General features: G+C 37.4%; 2 protein-coding genes across 8 annotated transcripts in view; one reads left to right on the forward strand and one right to left on the reverse strand.

Annotated features, from left to right (window-relative positions):
• Nucleotides 1-10,330, forward strand: part of LOC113924584 (cuticle collagen 7-like) — a 39,776-nt gene extending 29,446 nt beyond the window's left edge. The window contains exon 4 of the transcript XR_003520716.1: nucleotides 10,292-10,330. The gene's annotated coding sequence lies outside the window, so the exon portion shown is untranslated. The remainder of the gene's footprint in view (nucleotides 1-10,291) is intronic.
• Nucleotides 1-18,085, reverse strand: part of CENPE (centromere protein E) — an 82,618-nt gene that overhangs the window by 1,683 nt on the left and 62,850 nt on the right. For all 7 annotated transcript variants that reach the window (XM_027598508.1, XM_027598512.1, XM_027598509.1 and 4 more), the window contains 6 exons: nucleotides 15,363-15,581; nucleotides 12,911-13,096; nucleotides 6,978-7,090; nucleotides 5,139-5,236; nucleotides 3,300-3,483; nucleotides 2,220-2,506 (listed from right to left, as the gene is read on the reverse strand). In XM_027598508.1, the coding sequence (XP_027454309.1) occupies nucleotides 2,220-2,506; nucleotides 3,300-3,483; nucleotides 5,139-5,236; nucleotides 6,978-7,090; nucleotides 12,911-13,096; nucleotides 15,363-15,581 (1,087 nt within the window). The remainder of the gene's footprint in view (nucleotides 1-2,219; nucleotides 2,507-3,299; nucleotides 3,484-5,138; nucleotides 5,237-6,977; nucleotides 7,091-12,910; nucleotides 13,097-15,362; nucleotides 15,582-18,085) is intronic.

Raw genomic sequence — 18,085 nt, forward strand, 5'->3', positions numbered from 1 at the left:
TCCAGCCTACTCTTTTATTTATCTTACTTAAAAATAGTACCAGAGTGATCCATATATTGATAAAAACACTTAAGCATTTCTATTTGCTGTTGAATTAATTTATATCATGCATGTGCCCCTGGCATTATCAGATAAAACTGAAAGGTGATTAAATGTTTCTCAGTTTTTTTGGGGCGCCTGGGTGGCTCAGTCAGTTAAGCGTCTGCCTTCAGCTCAGGTCATGATCTCAGGGTCCTGGGATCGAGCCCCACATCGGGCTCCCTGATCAGCGGGAAGCTTGCTTCTCCCTCTCCCTCTCCCCCTGCTTGTGTTCCCTCTCCTGCTGTGTCTCTCTGTCAATTAAATAAATAAAATCTTTGGGGCCCCTGGGTGGCTGAGTCGTAAAGCATCTACCTTCGGTTCAGGTCATGATCTCAGGGTCCTGGGATTGAGTCCTGCATCGGGCTCCCTGCTCAGCGGGGAGTCGGCTTCTCCTTCTCCCTCTGCCCCTCCCTCTGCTTGTGCGCGTGCTCTCTCTCTCGCGCGCTCAAATAAATAAAATCTTAAAAAAAGTTTCTGTTTTTCAAAAGACTCTTTTAAAATAGTGTCTATGTATATACAGCAAAAATTCCATGTAAGTGCTAGCTAATGAAAGGTCCTTAAATGTTTGTTTAAATGCTATTCCATAAGGTGAACAGTTCAGAAATTTTTTCGAATTGTTTGGTGCCTTCCTATATCCCTAAGAGCACTTCCAGACTGCTAGCTTGATCTAATTTTGATGTGTGGTTGATGAGAATGGACTGATTTCTTCTAACGTCACACATCTCGCTGGTCTGGTCCGTCCACTTCCACAAACACTGGCTACCTTCGCTTGGGGCCAAAAATGATTTGGCAGCTGCCTCTCTTAGTGTACAATTTTGTTGCTTTAGATGTCTACGACTGTAAGGGCATTTCCGACAGGCAGATGCGCTGTCCCATGGACACGTGATCCATGCTGTGCGGTGAGACCTACAAGAAGCGCAGTATTACAGAGCCTCTCCGCCAATGCTCCACACCTCTGCGTCCGGCACCTGGGCCCAGCTGGGGGTGACCCTTGACACTACCTGCCTCCGACCAGTCAGGCGCCTCGTACTGCTGATTTTACTCCCACATCTCGCTGGTCTGGTCCATCCACTTCTCTCCATCTCTTCTATACCTGTTCACATCCCCGCTACTATCACCCCTTGCTTGGACAATTGTCATCGACTCTTGCTCCTATTATTTGTTGGTTACCATATAGCTAAGGTGGTGTGTTCAAAATTTATAACTCATTATGATCCTACCCATCATGTGGTTTAAAATCTTTCAAAGCCTTCCTCTATATGCTTTCAGGATAAAGTCAAAGTTCCTGTATACAATGTACAAATTCCCACACACCTGGCTCTTCTCTTGGCCTCACTGCCTCCATCCGAAGCAGCTTGTGCTCACTGTGCTCTGACCAGCTTCCTTCCAGCCCTTCCCCTGCTTCCGGTCCGCCCTCACTGTTCTATCTGCCCGAGATACTTCCCCTCCCCTCTTCGTTAAGCTGACTCACATTAACCTCTTAGATCTCAGCTTCCTTCTTCAAGGAAGACTTCCTTAATATTCCTGAAACAAAAAAACCTATCATATGCCTCACAGCCTTTTACACTCTAGAATTTTATTTTTTATTTTTTTATTTTTTGACTACTTGATTACTGTGTGTATCTCCTCGTAGACTGTAAGCTTCCGTAGGGTAGGGACCATGTCTGGTTTTGGTTATCAATGTACCATCAGGGTCTCATCTCTGACACATAGTTAGAGACCAAAATTTTTTGCTGATTGAATGAATAAGTAAATGAAACAAGTCTATGATCTGGCTTGCCTAAAATGAATATAATGCTATTGGAAATACTGGCCCAGTGCATTGATAAGAAAGGCTTCTTCAGTGAAAGTTTTGTTTATAGGGTAGCGTCTTCATGTTTTTAAGAGAGTTGCTTATTGATCTTAAGGAAGAGTTGAAGGTTTAAAAGGCAGAATAAAGACTTAACTTGGGGTAAAAATGATGGACTTTAGTGCTGTGCTTTGGAGAAAATTTCTCACGACAGAAGTGCCACATGAAGTCTGTGCACTGTAGCGTGCTCAACTGTATCTTGTCTAACCTTGTCCTGTGGGGCCACAAATTAAAGGTAAGTTCTGACAGTTATTCCCCTGATTTCTAAAGAACCAGTATATTTATGTACCTGGGCAAAGGCCTAAGCTGGAGTTATCAAAATAGCGAACTGGATGAGGTGTCGGTAAAGACTTTGATCGGCTGTCAAAAAACCAAGACTTCGGTGATTCCCTTGGCACAGGATCTGGTAAATTCCGTTCCTTGCATTGAGAAGGCGTATGCGGCCTCTTTTTGGAAGCTGTTCTAGTCACTTTAGGAGACTGAGGAGAATTCTCACAACTAACTTCTCTGTGAGTCTCTCTTTTAAGGATTCTCTCCTTCCATGTTTTGACCTCGTTGGAAAGATGATGATTATTGCTTGAATATAGGAGGAAAAAAAAAGGGAGAGACTGTAAGTCTGCACAATTCCTGAATTTATTCACACGGTACATTCATTCTCTATGCCCTGGCCACACTGTACGTCTTTCAGTTCCGCCAACTGGTTATTCTTCCTGACCGAAAGCCTGGGCACATGTTACCCTCTGCCTAAAAGGCTCACCAGTCTCTCTTTTCATCTGGCCTAACCCTTGCCCTTTTCCACAGCTACTCTTATTTCAGTTTCTTCATCATCAGTCCTCCGCACACCTAGATAAGGTCCTGTTCATGTTTTTTTTGTTATTGCTGTTTAATAGCACTTGTTGCAAAAAATTAGTTGTATAGTTATTTGTTTAATGCCCATTTTTCTTCTGTTGTATCACTAAAGTGCTTGGCACAAGATTCTAATCTTTGATAGAAGCCAAATATTAAATTTGTTAGAACTGCTTCCAAAGTAAAAGCAAATAGACTACAATAATGGACTTAAGGAATTCTCCTTTGACTTGGGTATGCAGACTTGTGGTCTATTTAAGCTGCCCCTCAAAGATCTTTGTTTACTTCCTATTTCTTGGCTTCATTAAAAATAGGTCAATTGATAGATAGCAAACATCTGGAATGGGGCTACTACAGTCTTATCCTTTTTAAAAAAAAATTATTACATATATTCTAAAAATCACTTTCCCTGTATGCATGAAGGGTTGCCAACTGCAAAAAACAGGTATGGAGGTGTATACACCGAGCTCCCTACATGTAATAGCCAGAAGCATAATTTCGATATCACATAAGCAGATCTTACCTTAAGAGTTCACTCTTTTGCCTTGTTAGCTGTTCATTTTGTTGCTTTAACTTGGAGATTTCTTTCTCTAGCCGTATATATTCACTTTTTAAGATAAGAGCTTTTGTGCTTTGTACGATGCCACTGCCACCCCCACATGTTAAGGGTTTATTTGAAGGCTGTGAGTCCATACATTCTGATATGACTGTGAGGGAGGCAGAGACACAAATAGGCAATGATTTTCATTATCTCCAAAGTTCAAAATAAAGAAACATTACAAAGAGCCATAAGTCACTGCAAAAACCAGAACATCTCAATCACCATGTCCCTAGAAGCCACCCTTCCTCCCTCCTTCCACCTCCCCTCCCGAGCCTATTTGATCTACACTTCTAGTCGTCTCTAGCGTCCTCTCGCTTCTCTCCAGCCACCAATCCCACTAGCACGGCGCTGCTGGCTGGACTGCCCCACCACGGCGGCAGCAGCCGCAATCCCCGCGGTCAGTGTTGTCCTTCACTGCTCTCTCCTCTTCATCAGGGGATGCACGGGAGGGCTTCTTACAGAACAGAAAGCGTGTGTGGGGTCCACCACCAGTCATTCAGTGTGCTGTAAGTCCTCAACACCTACCTGTTAACTAAATAAAACTCAGAATGATACTAAAGCATATATTATTAAGTACTCTACACTGTATGTGTGAAGCTAAGGTAAGGAATTGTTTTGTAAAATTGCATAAAGATGTGAGGTGCTTATAAAGTAGAACAGTCCACTGAGTAACTGATAACTTTACAAAAGGTACGCTGTGTGTGGGGAAGATACTCAGTGTCCATTTTCTTTTGAATTCCTCTGAGTTCAGATACAGTATGTACCTGAAAGTCACACATTGAGAGTAATTATCCTGACCCTTCTGTGACAACAAAGCATGCTCGTTTCTAGTTTTATCACTGAAGTTTTCCAGGTAAGGATGCACTTCTGCAATAGACACTAGAGAAGTTTGGGCTAAACATGTATGAGACAACAACTTTAACACTATCTCATTTTTGTTTTTTAAATGAGTGGATAATAATACACACAAGTATTATCTTATGTTGGTTTGACATTTAGAATTTTCAGTGTGCTTTCACACACAACTTTCAGTTTGATCCTTACAATACGTATATATATAAGCTAGGAGGTCGGGTATTATCCCCATGATTTCATATAGCCATGAAGTGAGGGGGACCTGCCCTGACTTAGTTCACTGCTTGTTTACTGTGTCCCAGTAAAAGCTGTCCCAAGTACTGTTCAGCATCCTCTCTTTTCAAATGAAACACAAGAGACAGTAATATGGAAAAAGGAACAGGTTGAGGAATGCACAAGCATAAATTTGATCATTAGATGTGAAAACTGTAAGATAAATTTGAAAGAGTTTGCAAGTAAGCATCAACTCTATTTTCAGTACTAAGAACATGTAGGATATATTTCCTTATTTCTACTGTGTGCTGATTGCATTTTTACTGCACATATGGTTAAATTCTACTACAATGTGTTTGTATTTTTATTGGGAAGGGTACTTCTACCTTGATAGTTACATCATTCTTTTATAATACTGAAGATATCTTCACTCATATGTAAAGATCTGATGCAAAGGTAAAATTCTTATTTTTTAAGAATCTGTAATGGATACATAGTTGAGATTACAGGAAACTAAGGAGATGTCACAGGATAAATATGATCTCAATAAATTCATTTCAAAAATAGTTTTTTCTAAATTAGTGGTTAACAGGTTTATTCTTGACTGTCACATATATCATAGTCTTCAAAATGTCTACATGTATTGAGAAATAAAATGGAAAGGATCTGGAAATATCAGCATTTTCTACTTACTTGAGGTATCTTGGGCTTGTTGATTTCTTCTAAGATTTTCTCTCAGTACCCTTATAACTTCTTTTTGATATTCTACAGTGGCTTTTGTAGAAGTAATTCTAATAAGAACATCAATAGAAACATGTAAAAGCTTTGCAACTAATTATAATGGAAGAATAAACAGAATTGTTATCAAGAATTTTCTAGTAAGATAGATCACATTGACATAAAACCTGTAAGTGGCAATAGATACCCCCGGTATCAAATATTTTATAGCTATAACACCATCAAATTGAAAGTATTCTGTTTGGTTGCAGGAGTAGTTTTTGAAATTCTTTTTAAAATTCTGGAAGCCCAGTAGCTATTAATCGGAATTACCAGGGCACCAAAGTAAAAAGAACTTCTACCCATTTCTACCTTGTCAGGGAAGTAAACCCTGGGTGCAGCTCTAGTCTAATGTGATACAGAGGTTAAATTCTGCTGTTACCCAGCAGAAAGTGACATTTTAGGAATTGCTGGCTTAAGTGTTAATCAGCAGTGATAAATCATGAGACCTTCTGTCTTTAGAGACTCTGAAAGTATCTGCTGATTCTATTCGATACATAAAATTGCCTTTTTAAAAAAAGATTTATTTATTTATTTGAGAGAGAAACACACGCAGAGAGTGCAGGAGTCAGGGCCCGAGAGAGAGAGGGAGAGAAAAACTCAAACAGACTCTGTGCTGAGCCGAATGCGGAACTCGGTCTCAGGACCCTGAGATCATGACCCGAGACAAAACCAAGAGTTGGACGCTTAACCGACTGCATCACCCAGGTGCCCCTAAAACTGCTTTTTATAATGAAGAACTTGATAGGTATAAGTTTCACTAAAACCAATAGTCTTATCAATGGAAGGCTGGTTAGAATGCATGAAGCTTCAGAGTGCTACTTTTTGGGCAAATTAGGCATCATTGTTAAATATTTATAGGAAGAACAAAAAGCATTAGGAGTCAGAAGGAATCTTAAGAAATCATCTAATACAAACCTATCCTTAGTGATTATGAATACAAAGACCAGAGATTAAACAGCCTATATGTGAGGTGATATAATAATAAGTGTCAATATTATATTTCTAATTCACTGTCTCTATTTAATATTCTTTCATTATGCTATATCATAAAGAACTTCAGGCATGCCATTATGTACAGTATATATAAATAAAAAGAAGTCACGCTTCTGGGTACTAGGTACCGTAATTTAAGAGGAAATGCAATTTTACACAAAAACACAATAGGAAGAACAAACTAAATTAAGAGAACCAACAAAAATCTTAGTCGAAGTGTTAAACACACACAGATGCACATATATACAGGTTCTTAACATTCATTTTCAAGCATAAAAAGGCCACTTTTAAGCTGTTTATGTAAGACAGCAAGAAGCATCAAGACACAGTGTGTTAATAATTGACCATAACTATGCTGATTTTTAAAAACTTGGCAGATGTATAATGAGAACTTAGCAAGTTTAAAATCTGTGGATGTTTGTATTTATTTTAAAAAACAGTAACAATATTTCCACATATTTTAAAAAGTTAACCAATGCAAAAAATTTAGAAGGGAAAATTAAGCTATTTTTTTTTAAGATTTTATTTATTTATTTGTCAGAGAGAAAGAGTGAGAGAGAGAGCACAAGCAGGGAAAGCGGCAGGCAGAGGGAAAGGGAGAAGCAGGCTCCCCACTGAGCAAGGAGCCTGATGCGGGGCTCGATCCCAGGGCCCCGAGATCATGACCTGAGCTGAAGGCAGATGCTTAACTGACTGAGCCACCCAGGCACCCCGAAACGTAAACTATTAAAGTCATGTTCAGTTAAGGCAAAGACATACTCTTTTTCAAACTCTTTGGCATTTTTCATCTTCTCTAGGTCTATTTTCACCAGCTTCGTTTTGAGATCTTCAATTTCTTCTTTATAGGGCTTAGCTCCTAAAGCAACTTTGTCCTAAATTTTTTAGAGAAAAGAAAAATAAAATAATTTCAGAGCAGTTTTAAAGAGCTGTTAACTACCTTGATTTGGTAGGAAGATTTTAAAACAGCGAACTCCAAATATATGAAAAGCAGAAAAGGCACGAAATTTAACTCTAAAATGAACAAGTAGATATTTGCTGTGAAGTATACATGAAACTACTGGAAGCTAATATGTAATTGAGAATACATGACCTCCATTTTTTTTTAATTTTATTTGAGAGAGAGAGAGTGAGAGAGCGAGAGAGTGAGAGAGCATGAGCAGGGTGAGGGGCAAAGGGAGAGAGAGAAGCACACTCCTCACTGAGCAGGGAGCCTGATGTGGGGCTCGATCCCAGGACTCCTGGGATCATGACCTGAGCTGAAGGCAGATGCTTAACCTATTGTGCCACCCAGGCGCCCCTTCATTTCCTAAAACAAAATTTTTTTTTTCCAATTAACAATGATATAAACAAAATGAAATAGAAAGGTTGAAAATAATGGGTAGACAAAGGTAAATCAGGAAAATGAAACAAAAAGATGTCAGAATGGGAATATAAATATCAAACTAGAACTGAATTCAAAGTATAATAAAGTGTTCCTGGGATATTTGTACTCAAAGATGGTCAATCCGGTGCTGAAAATATAACTACTTTCGACTCAGAGAAAAAAAAAATCATATGTAAATACATATTTAAATACATTTAAACCCTTTTTTATAAATATTTTTTAGAGCAACTTTAGGTTTATAGAAAAATTGAGCAGAGTACAGAGTTCCTATATACCCTTGTCGTGCTCCATCTCCCTCCCCACCCTGCCTATTTCCACTATTGTTAACATCACATTTTAGTGTGGTATATTTGTTACAAATGATGGGCCAATATTGATACATTTCAGACTGCATTAGGGTCTATTGTTTGTATTGTACATTGTACGGGTTTTGACAAATGTACAATGACACATGTTCATCATTACAATATCATACAGAATAGATTCACTGTCTTAAAAATCCCGTTCCACCTATTCATCCTTCCCTCCCTTACCCCTTCTGGACCATTGCCAATCATTGATCTTTTTACTGTCTCTCTGGTTTTGCCTTTTCCAGAATGTCATATAGTTGGAATCATTTTTCAGATGGGCTTCTTTTAATTAACAGTGTGCATTTAAGGTTCATCCATGTCTTTGCGGCTCGATAGCTCATTTCTTACTATTGTTGAATGAATCAGTTTCTTTGTATCGCTGTACCACAACCATACAATGGAGAATTAGATACTGAACAAAAAATAAAACCCATCTAAATAGGAACCTAGAGAGCTCTCTTTAGTCCTCTAGGCTTTCCCAACCCAACTCCCACAGAAACTTTTATGCGCACCCCATGGCTAGCGAAGACTAAAAAGATGCAAAACCTCCAAAAATGAAAGATGCTCAGCTTAAGGAGGTGGATGACTGGTTAAGATAAGCCTGTTCTTGGAGGAGCCCACTGTTTGCTTAGTCACAGCACCAGTTCAGTACCCTACCTCCTGAGTCAGATGGTGATGTAGGGGACTCCCTGAGCATGTGACTGGCTGGAGTGTTGGCAGTTTTGTAAGAAACTGCCAAACTCTGTTTTCAAACTGGCTGTCCCATTTGCAGTCCTACCAGCAATGAACTATTGCTCTACCTCTTCACCACCATTTAGTGTGGTTCGTCGCGTTTTGAGATATCACAGGTGTGTAGTGGTATTTCGTACTTCTCTAATGACATATGATGCTGAGAATCTTTTCATATGCTTATTTGTCACACGTATATCTTCTTAGGTGGGGTGTCTGCTCAGAACCGTTGCCTATTTTTTAATTGGCTTTTTTTTTAATCATTGAGCTTTAAGAGTTCTTTGTATATTTGGGACAACAGTTCTTTATCAGATATGTGTTTTGCAAAATTTTTTCTAGTCTGTGACCTTTTTATTTTCTTAACTGTCTTTCACAGAGCAGATATTTTTAATCTAAACGGAGTCCAACTTACCAATTTTTTCTTTCATGGATCGTGCTTTTGGTGTTGTATCTAGAAAGTCACCACCAAACCTATGGTCACCTAGATTTTCTATATCTTATCTTCTGAGGGATTTCTAGTTTTATGTTTTACATTTGGATTTTTGATCAACTGAGTTAATTTTTTGGAAGAGAGAAGGTCTGTGTCAAGATTTGTTTTCTGTTTGTGGAAGTCCAGTTGTCTCAGCATCATTAGTTGATAAGACTACCCTTCTCCACTGAACTGCCTTTGCTCTTCTGTCAAGGATCGGTTGACTGCATTTGTGTGGGTCTATTTCTCAGTTCTCTATTCTCTTCCATTGATCTATTTGTCTATATATTATTTTAAAAGTTCAAAGAACTCTAAAAAAAAAGGTATCCATTTATGACACTAAAAAAATTTCAATATATTCTAGAAATGCAGATTATTTTTTTGCCACAATATAATGAAATAAGTCATATATAACATTGTTTAAAACATTCTTATGTAAAAGAAATCAAAATTGAAAATACTGAATTAGAAATGAAAGATAACAGAATTCCCTATTTCAAATATATGGTATGTGACCAAAGCTGCACTCAAGAAATACTGACGGTCTTAGTTTTGCTAATAAACTGAAAAGACGGAAAACATGAATTTCTTGGTTAACATCACCTATTTATCATCTGCATTCTTAGACAGATTCAGTCAAGAAACTTTAGTGGCTCTACCTGAAAAAGAATTCCTTGAAATTCTGATTTGAATTACATGAAATTTAGGAATTAATTTGGGAAAAACTTAGGATTGTATTTAGGTTCCAACCTAGGAAATGGTGTATTTCTTATAAACCACAGGTTACCCTATATTTCTTTTTAAAGTTTTATTTTTCTTTTCATATATGTTGCCCTCATTTTTTGTTAAGGTTAGTCATTCAATCATCTTATTTTAGATTTTGTGGCCATTATAAATAAGATCTTTTTTTTCTCCTCATGCAAGGTGTCCATAAAGTTCTACTGCAGTTTAAATTTTTGATCTATTCACTGCTACTTGATAGAAACAATTTGTAATGATTTGTAGGAAGTGTATCAAGATTTAAACAAAATTGTGAATGATTCATTTGTTCAAATTACTTTCTTCTCTATTCAATTAACAAACCTGACGTTATTATATTGGACAGCTATATCCAAGATGTTTTCTTTTTTTTTTTTTAAAGATTTTATTTTATTCAAGAGAGAGAGAATGAGAGACAGCACGAGAGGGAAGAGGGTCAGAGGGAGAAGCAGACTCCCCGCCGAGCAGGGAGCCCGATGTGGGACTCGATCCTGGGACTCCAGGATCATGACCTGAGCCGAAGGCAGTCGCTCAAACAACTGAGCCACCCAGGCGCCCCAAGATGTTTTCAAATAGTGGTGAATAGGTTAAAAGTTTCTTCCTATGCCAAGTCTTGAGTTAAATACATTGTTGCATTTTATAGAATGTTTATATAATACTGAAAAGCAAATGAAATAAACTCAAATGGTATAAAGATTTTATGAATCTGTATTTTGCTTTCTTTCCCTATAGGTGTTATATAATGCCATAACCCAGAAAATTATTTCTGGTACACAGGAAAGATATTTATCTTTCCACAGATGCCTGTATCAATTTACACAGAATGTGGAGAAATTTGTTGCTTACTTCTTATCTTGAAATACTTTCTTCACTTTTGTGAAGAAACCGTAACCGCTGTCTGCACTCTATGTTGTACCTCCTCCCCTCCATCTTACCGGCTGCTCCATCTTGGTATCTTTTGGTTACTTCTTATCTCTTCCCCATCATGCTCCTGGCTTCATCCAGTCTCATGACTTTTATACGCCGACAATTCCCCAAATTTATACCTTAAGTCTAGATCTCTCTTAGACTTACGTATACATACAACTGCTTCAGTCATATCTCAAGATGGGGGTCCCCAATAGCCATTTCAAATTCAACACGTCCAAAACTTAGTTTTGATTCAGTTCCCATGGTTTCAAAAACTTGCTCTTCTGAGAGTCTTTCCCATCTCCATAAATGGCAAGTCCATCCTTCTAGTTGTTCAAGCCCCAAACTCCAGAATCATCTCTGACTCCAAGAAATTTGAGAGGAAGGTATGTGCGCCACTTCTGGGCCAGAGTCTTTAAGAGTAGAGATTTTAAGATTATTTTAGCTTCTCCATCTGTCCCTTTCCTGTGAACCTGGGCATGGACAGTTTATAACTTGGCTTTAACCATGCAGATGAAAACAGCACCCGAGGGGGTGGTGGAGAAACAGGATGGAAGGGAAGTGAGCCTCTGAACGATCATGCAGAATGGAGCCACCTGCCAACCTGGAACTCACACTTTTATATGAGATACTCCCTCTTGTTTGAATTGCTGCAGTTTGGGTCCCTTTGTTGTAGCAGTTGGTATGTCACATTAACAAACACACCCTCCTGGATTCTATTTTCAAAGAGCAGCCTTTAGAAAATTAAATTGGACCATTTTATCCTTTTGCCAAAATCCTCTGATGACTTCACATCTCACTCAAAATAAAAACCACAGTTCTTATAATGGACTGTCAGACCCTTTATGAGTTGACTCTCTGCTACTTTTCACCTTATTTCCCAACTCTATCTCCTTGCTCACTCTGCTCCAGGAGACACTGGCTTTCTTGTTTCTTAAACATACCTACACTATTTGTGCTTTCCTTTGCCTGGAAGGCCCTTCCCCTACCACATAGCTCACCCATTCCCCCAAGTCATCTTAGTGGTGTGGCTCTCCTCAGCTCCCCTTTATAAGATCATATCTGATTCCCTTATGCTCCCACTTTCACCAGGTACCCACGCAACCCTTATCTAGCTTAATTTTTTCCCACCATACTTTTTACCCTCTGACACACATATATACTTGCTTATTTTCTCTCTTCCTGAACCAGAATGTAAGCTCCTTGGAGGAAAGGAGGGGTATTTCTTTCTTTCCATGGCTGTACACATGACATCTAGAGCAATGACCATCACATACCAGATACTCAACAAGTCTATCTTGATCAAATAAAAATGTGATTCGATATATTAAATAATTACTCTCAAAAATTCTAAAGCTTTACAATTGGTTTCTTGGTTTTTAGCTTTACATTTAACAAAATTGAGATTGTTTTTTATTGCCTCTCTGTTTCATGTCTTATTAAATGAACCAGAACTTTTAGAACAATGTTAAAATGATGAAAGGAGCAGACATTCTTGACTTGTTCCAAATTTTAACCGAAATGAAGACATAGAAAACTTAAGTGCCTATTAGGGTCAGACTCAAGCAAAAGAAGTGTGAGAAAGGCTGGAGCTAAAACAAAAAGGAGTGGTAAGGATGCGATGAGTGAAGGTGTGATGTGTGTAATGGCATTCAAGGTCAAAGACAAATTACTGTTCTTCCTAAAGTAAACAGGTCAGATTCAGCCCAGAGGCTACCAGTTGGGGCTCAATAATGGGATTAAATAAAAATAATTTTAAAATGTACTTATCTAATCCAGAGCAAATATTTACATAAGTTTTTTCCTGAAAAATGAAAATATACATTTTAAACTATACAGAATATTTATATATCTTTTAAAAAATAATTTTTCTAGGAATATAGAAAATCATTATTTTACATGAAAATACACTTTTGCATTTCATTTATAAATTTCTACTTGCTTTAATAAGCTTGAGTACTGAACTTCAGATGTTACATACGTCACAGGAAGTTCAAGTAAAAGATCGGAGTTCCAACCAAATTATCCGCCAAATTCAAGAGTAAAAGAAAAAAAAAACTCTTTTATTATAAAGTTGAGTTCTTTAAGTTACCTGAAGTACTTGGATCATTTCTTTTGTTTTTTCAAGGCATTTATTTGATTCATTAACTTGTGTTTGAAGTTTTGCTATTATGTCATTAGTCACTTCAAGTTCTTTCTGCATCTTTATAATCTTGCTTTCCTTATGCTTAGCACTTTCTTGGGCTTCACGCAGTGAAGTTTCCAGCTCCTGAATTTTCTGTTAGAAAAAGCACACGTATATGAGGTGTGCCATGCAGGCACAATCACGGTATATACATGTAAGACAAAGATGACCACATACAGGTATTAATGTTTCACACTGCATTAACAAAGGGTAGAAGAGAAACCAAATGTCACCTAATTTACACGTGTGTTATTTTCTTTATTTAGAAGCTGATGATTTTTGGATTAAAAAAGACCCAAATTTTATATTATAAGGTTTAGTGTTATTTTATTTACTGGTTTGTATGGTGCTAAGCATATTAAACAGGCACTCACATTTTAAATTAACACCACTTAAAGGAAATACACGTGTTAACTGACTCTTTAAGTAATGCATATAACATATCTTTCCCTTTACTTTTATTACCTAGTTTTTAAATACAGGTATCTGGAAAAATTCGAAGGCGTATAATAAAGGGTAAGTTTCCCTGTCTCAGAACCCTAGCTGACCCTGTAGCAACCACTAAACTCTTTCAAGTGTATCCCTCCAGAAATTTTCTATGCCTATCTCAGCATTTGTGAATACACAGTTATAAAAACAGTCAGTCATACATACAGTAGGAACATACTGAATATAGTTTTTTTTTTTAACTTGGCAATATATTTTCCAGATCTTTCCATTATCAATACATACAGATCTCTCCACCTTTTTGTTTTCATGGATACATACATCCTGTTTCTTAGAGGTACTATAAATTAGTTAACCCATCAACCACTAATGAACATTTAGGTTATTTCCAGTTTTTTGCAAGTAAAAAAATACCTGAATTTGTCCATATTTATAAGATTATTCACCCACACACACATATACAGGTTTTCCTAGAAAATGTCTGTTTCTTCTTGGCCCCATCCAGAATTTATTTTTGTTTAAGTGAGTGAGGTAGAAACCCAGATTTATTTTTTCTCAGTGGCTAGCTGGTTGTCTGGAATCAAACATTAAGTAAATCATCTTTTTCCCACCAAGTAGGCAGTTACCATTATCAAATACTGATTTCTCCTCCTTGGGTGTACTGCTGAACTCTACTCTGGTCCACTGCTCTGTCTATTTCTGTATCATTACCAAACTGTTCTATGCTACTCTAATTTGTCATAATTACCAAAGTAAGAGCATACAATAATTATCTGATAGGGTATTTTCTGGGATTACTAAAGACGGGAATTTCCTTCTGCTTCTTTATTGCTTTGGTAGATGGGTTTAGTATTTTTGCTATTTTTGTCTCCACCAGCTACTGAGGTCTGTAGGGATTAGCAAATCAATAAACTGTACTAGTGATCTTCTAGTTTCCACTGGTAATTGATTATTAAACTAGTGGTTGATGTTTTAGGTTTTTATTTTGGTAAAAGTGATAAATTTTAATTTACTCGGGTTCTTCACTAAGTCATTTTGTGAGCTAACAAAATAAAATAGCATATTTGCTTCACAATTCCCAAGTAAGGCTAGTTAATAAAATAACTGAATCATTCAAATAACGTATTGATTCTTGGATGCAGGTTAATCTGCATAAAGATATTTGTTATATTTTTAGCCTCTTCCATTTTAATTTTGATATAACATTAACCAATATTAAAGACTTTGACGATAATTAGAGAAAAGCTGAATTGCCCTTTCCCTCTAAGCTAGTTCTATAAATAGACACAGATTATAGTTCAATAAAAAGTTACATGATTGAAGAAATTTATAATATACAGTAATGGCACTTGAAGCAGTATATGTATCTCTTAATCAAATTAAACTATGAGTTACTTCTCTTTTATAATTTAAAGGGAAGATCTCATATAATATATACAGTTCTGTAGTTATTTGAGTGACAGCCACGGTAGAACTAAATTTAAAAAAGAAGCCCCCCCCCCCCAAAAAGAAGAAGATAGCAGGAGGGGAAGAATGAAGGGGAGTGAGTCGGAGGGGGAGAGGAACCATGAGAGACGATGGACTCTGAGAAACAAACTGAGGGTTCTAGAGGGGAGGGGGGTGGGGGGATGGGTTAGCCTGGTGATGGGTATTAAAGAGGGCACGTTCTGCATGGAGCACTGGGTGTTATGCACAAACAATGAATCATGGAACACTACATCAAAAACTAATGATGTAATGTATGGTGATTAACATAATAAAAAAATAAAAAAAAAAGAAGCCCATCACACACACAAACATGGTCCATGTTCCCTAATACATTTGATACTATAATTTTGCTCTGAAGTGATATATAAAATGCATCTTTAATTGATCAATTCGCAAATTAAAAAACATCTAAGAAATCACATACCTCTGTTGTTAGTTGCGTGGCTCTTGATGTAACATGAAGATTCTTACTGTCTTCTGTAGCAGAATCAACAAGGATACCAGATGTCAGGGAGATCTTCAAAGTTTGGTGGTTTTTAAATAGTTGTTCATTTTTCTCTTTCACTGATTTCAGGTCACATTCCCATTCTCTGGCTATGGTAGCATTTCTTTCCTCAAACTCTGTAGATTCATTCATAATAGCCTATTGAATAGTAAAACACCATTATAACTCTAAAATGAATTACATATAAAAAATACTATGAACACTACTAGAATTCTAGGACAAGGCACGTGCTGAAATTCATCATTTAGAACATCCTAGAACAGTACTTTAAAAGGATGTGAACATTCTTTGTGGTTTGCATCAGTTCCTGAAATTTCAGAAGATGCTGGATGTTGATGATGAGAATAAAAGAAGAATGAGGACTGGAGAGGATTTGTATTGATTTGCAAGATGATAAATCTCGCTTTATTGGATCAGCGCTAACATACGAAGCGGAAATCTGCAGAGCTGTGCAGGTTAAAGTCATTATGTATGTTAGGACATTTATAATGTCATATACAAACATTAACTGATACGTAATGGCAGAGCAAATCCAGGAAACTTAACAGCAATCTATTTTCCTGTTTCATTTCAAACCTCAGTGTTTATAGGGAAAAGAATTCACTGACTTTTGGTAATTAATCTGAAAATCTTGTATTTCTGTGCAGGGACTAACACTCAATCACCACCCTCCTTTACACTGAAGGCTAACTCTGAAATTACTCATATTATCTTTTTACTTCCTAATTCTTAAGGGATGTACTTTTTGCTTTCATCATTAATGCCTTATTGGTTTTATCTATATCTTTAAGGCACTTCTATCAGACTTGGATGCTAAATTAGTTGTGTTCTTGCTGGCATTCTGGGCTCTCCTTGGTTCTGCACTACTGACCTCATACCTATAAAGGTATCAATTCCTATTTTCAAGGTGCTGGAAGAAGCCATATATCTCTGCTCATCCACACAGTAGGAATCCCTACTTTCTCCTCACAAGTAGGTCCTCAATATTACAAGAAAAACACTGAATTTTATGGGGATTATCTTATTCAAATGTTGGTTTTTATGCTTTTCCTCTGTTGATTGTGGACTTTTTTTTTTTTTGAAGCAGCTCATTTACTATTTTGCTAGCTTGAGGTATTCAACAAATGGAAATATCCACAGGAAAATATATTTTAAAGAATATTGTCTATACTTCAGTGTGATTTAAGTATAGTTTTCAGATGAAATTAAAGTGTCAAAAAAGACCTACCCAAACATATGAAATATGAAACCAATTTTTGAAGCTTTTTCTTTTTATTAACATATAATGTATTATTTGTTTCAGAGATACAGGTCTGTGATTCAACAGTCTTACACAATTCACAGCGCTCACCATAGCACATACCCTCCCCAATGTCCATCAACCAGCCACCCCATCCCTCCCACCCCCCACCACTCCAGCAACCCTGTTTGTTTCCTGAGATTTAGAGTCTCTTATGGTTTGTCTCCCTCTCTGGTTTTGTCTTGTTTCATTTTTCCCTCCCTTCCCCTATGATCCTTTGTCTTGTTTCTCAAAATCCTCATATCAGTGAGAACATATGATACTTGTCTTTCTCTGATTGACTTATTTCGCTTAGCATAATACCCTCTAGTTCCTTCCATGTTGTTGCAAGTGGCAAGATTTCATTTTTTGATGGCTGCATAATATTCCATTGTGTATATATATATATATATATATATATATATATATATATATATATATACACACACCACATCTTCTTTATCCATTCATCTGTCAATGGACATCTTGGCTCTTTCCATAGTTTGGCTATTGCGGACATTGCTGCTATAAACATTGGGGTGCATGTGCCCCTTCGAATCACTACATTTGTGTCTTTGGGGTAAATACCCAATAGTGCAATTGCTGGGTCGTAGGGTAGCTCCATTTTCAACTTTTTGAGGAACCTCCACACTGTTTTCCAGAGTGGCTACACCAGCTTGCATCACCAGTGTAGAAGGGTTCCCCTTTCTCCGCATCCCCACCAACATCTGTCGTTTCCTGACTTGTTAATTTTAGCCATTCTGAATGGTGTGAGGTGGTATCTCATTGAGGTTTTGATTTGGATTTCCCTGATGCCTAGTGATGTTGAGCACCTTTTCATGTGTCTGTTGGCCATCTGGATGTCTTCTTTGCAGCAATGTCTGTTCATGTCTTCTGCCCATTTCTTGATTGGATTAGTTGTTCTTTGGATACTGAGTTTGATAAGTTCTTTATAGATTTTGGATAGTTGCCCTTTATCTGATATGTCCTTTGCAAACTGCAAATATCTTCTCCCATTCTGTCGGTTGTCTTTTGGGTTTGTTGACTGTTTCTTTCGCTGTGCAAAAGCTTTTTATCTTGATGAAGTCCCAACAGTTCATTTTTGCCCTTGCTTCCCTTGCCTTTGGCGATGTTTCTAGGAAGAAGTTGCTGCGGCTGACGTCGAAGAGGTTGCTGCCTGTGTTCTCCTTTAGGATTTTGATGGACTCCTGTCTCACATTTAGGTCTTTCAACCATTTTGAATCTATTTTTGTGTGTGGTGTAAGAAAATGGTCCAGTGTCATTCTTCTGCATGTGGCTGTCCAATTTTCCCAACATCATTTGTTGAAGAGACTGTCTTTTTTCCACTGGACATTCTTTCCTG

The sequence above is a fragment of the Zalophus californianus genome, chromosome 2, assembly GCF_009762305.2.
Source record: "Zalophus californianus isolate mZalCal1 chromosome 2, mZalCal1.pri.v2, whole genome shotgun sequence".
Lineage (NCBI taxonomy): Eukaryota > Metazoa > Chordata > Mammalia > Carnivora > Otariidae > Zalophus > Zalophus californianus.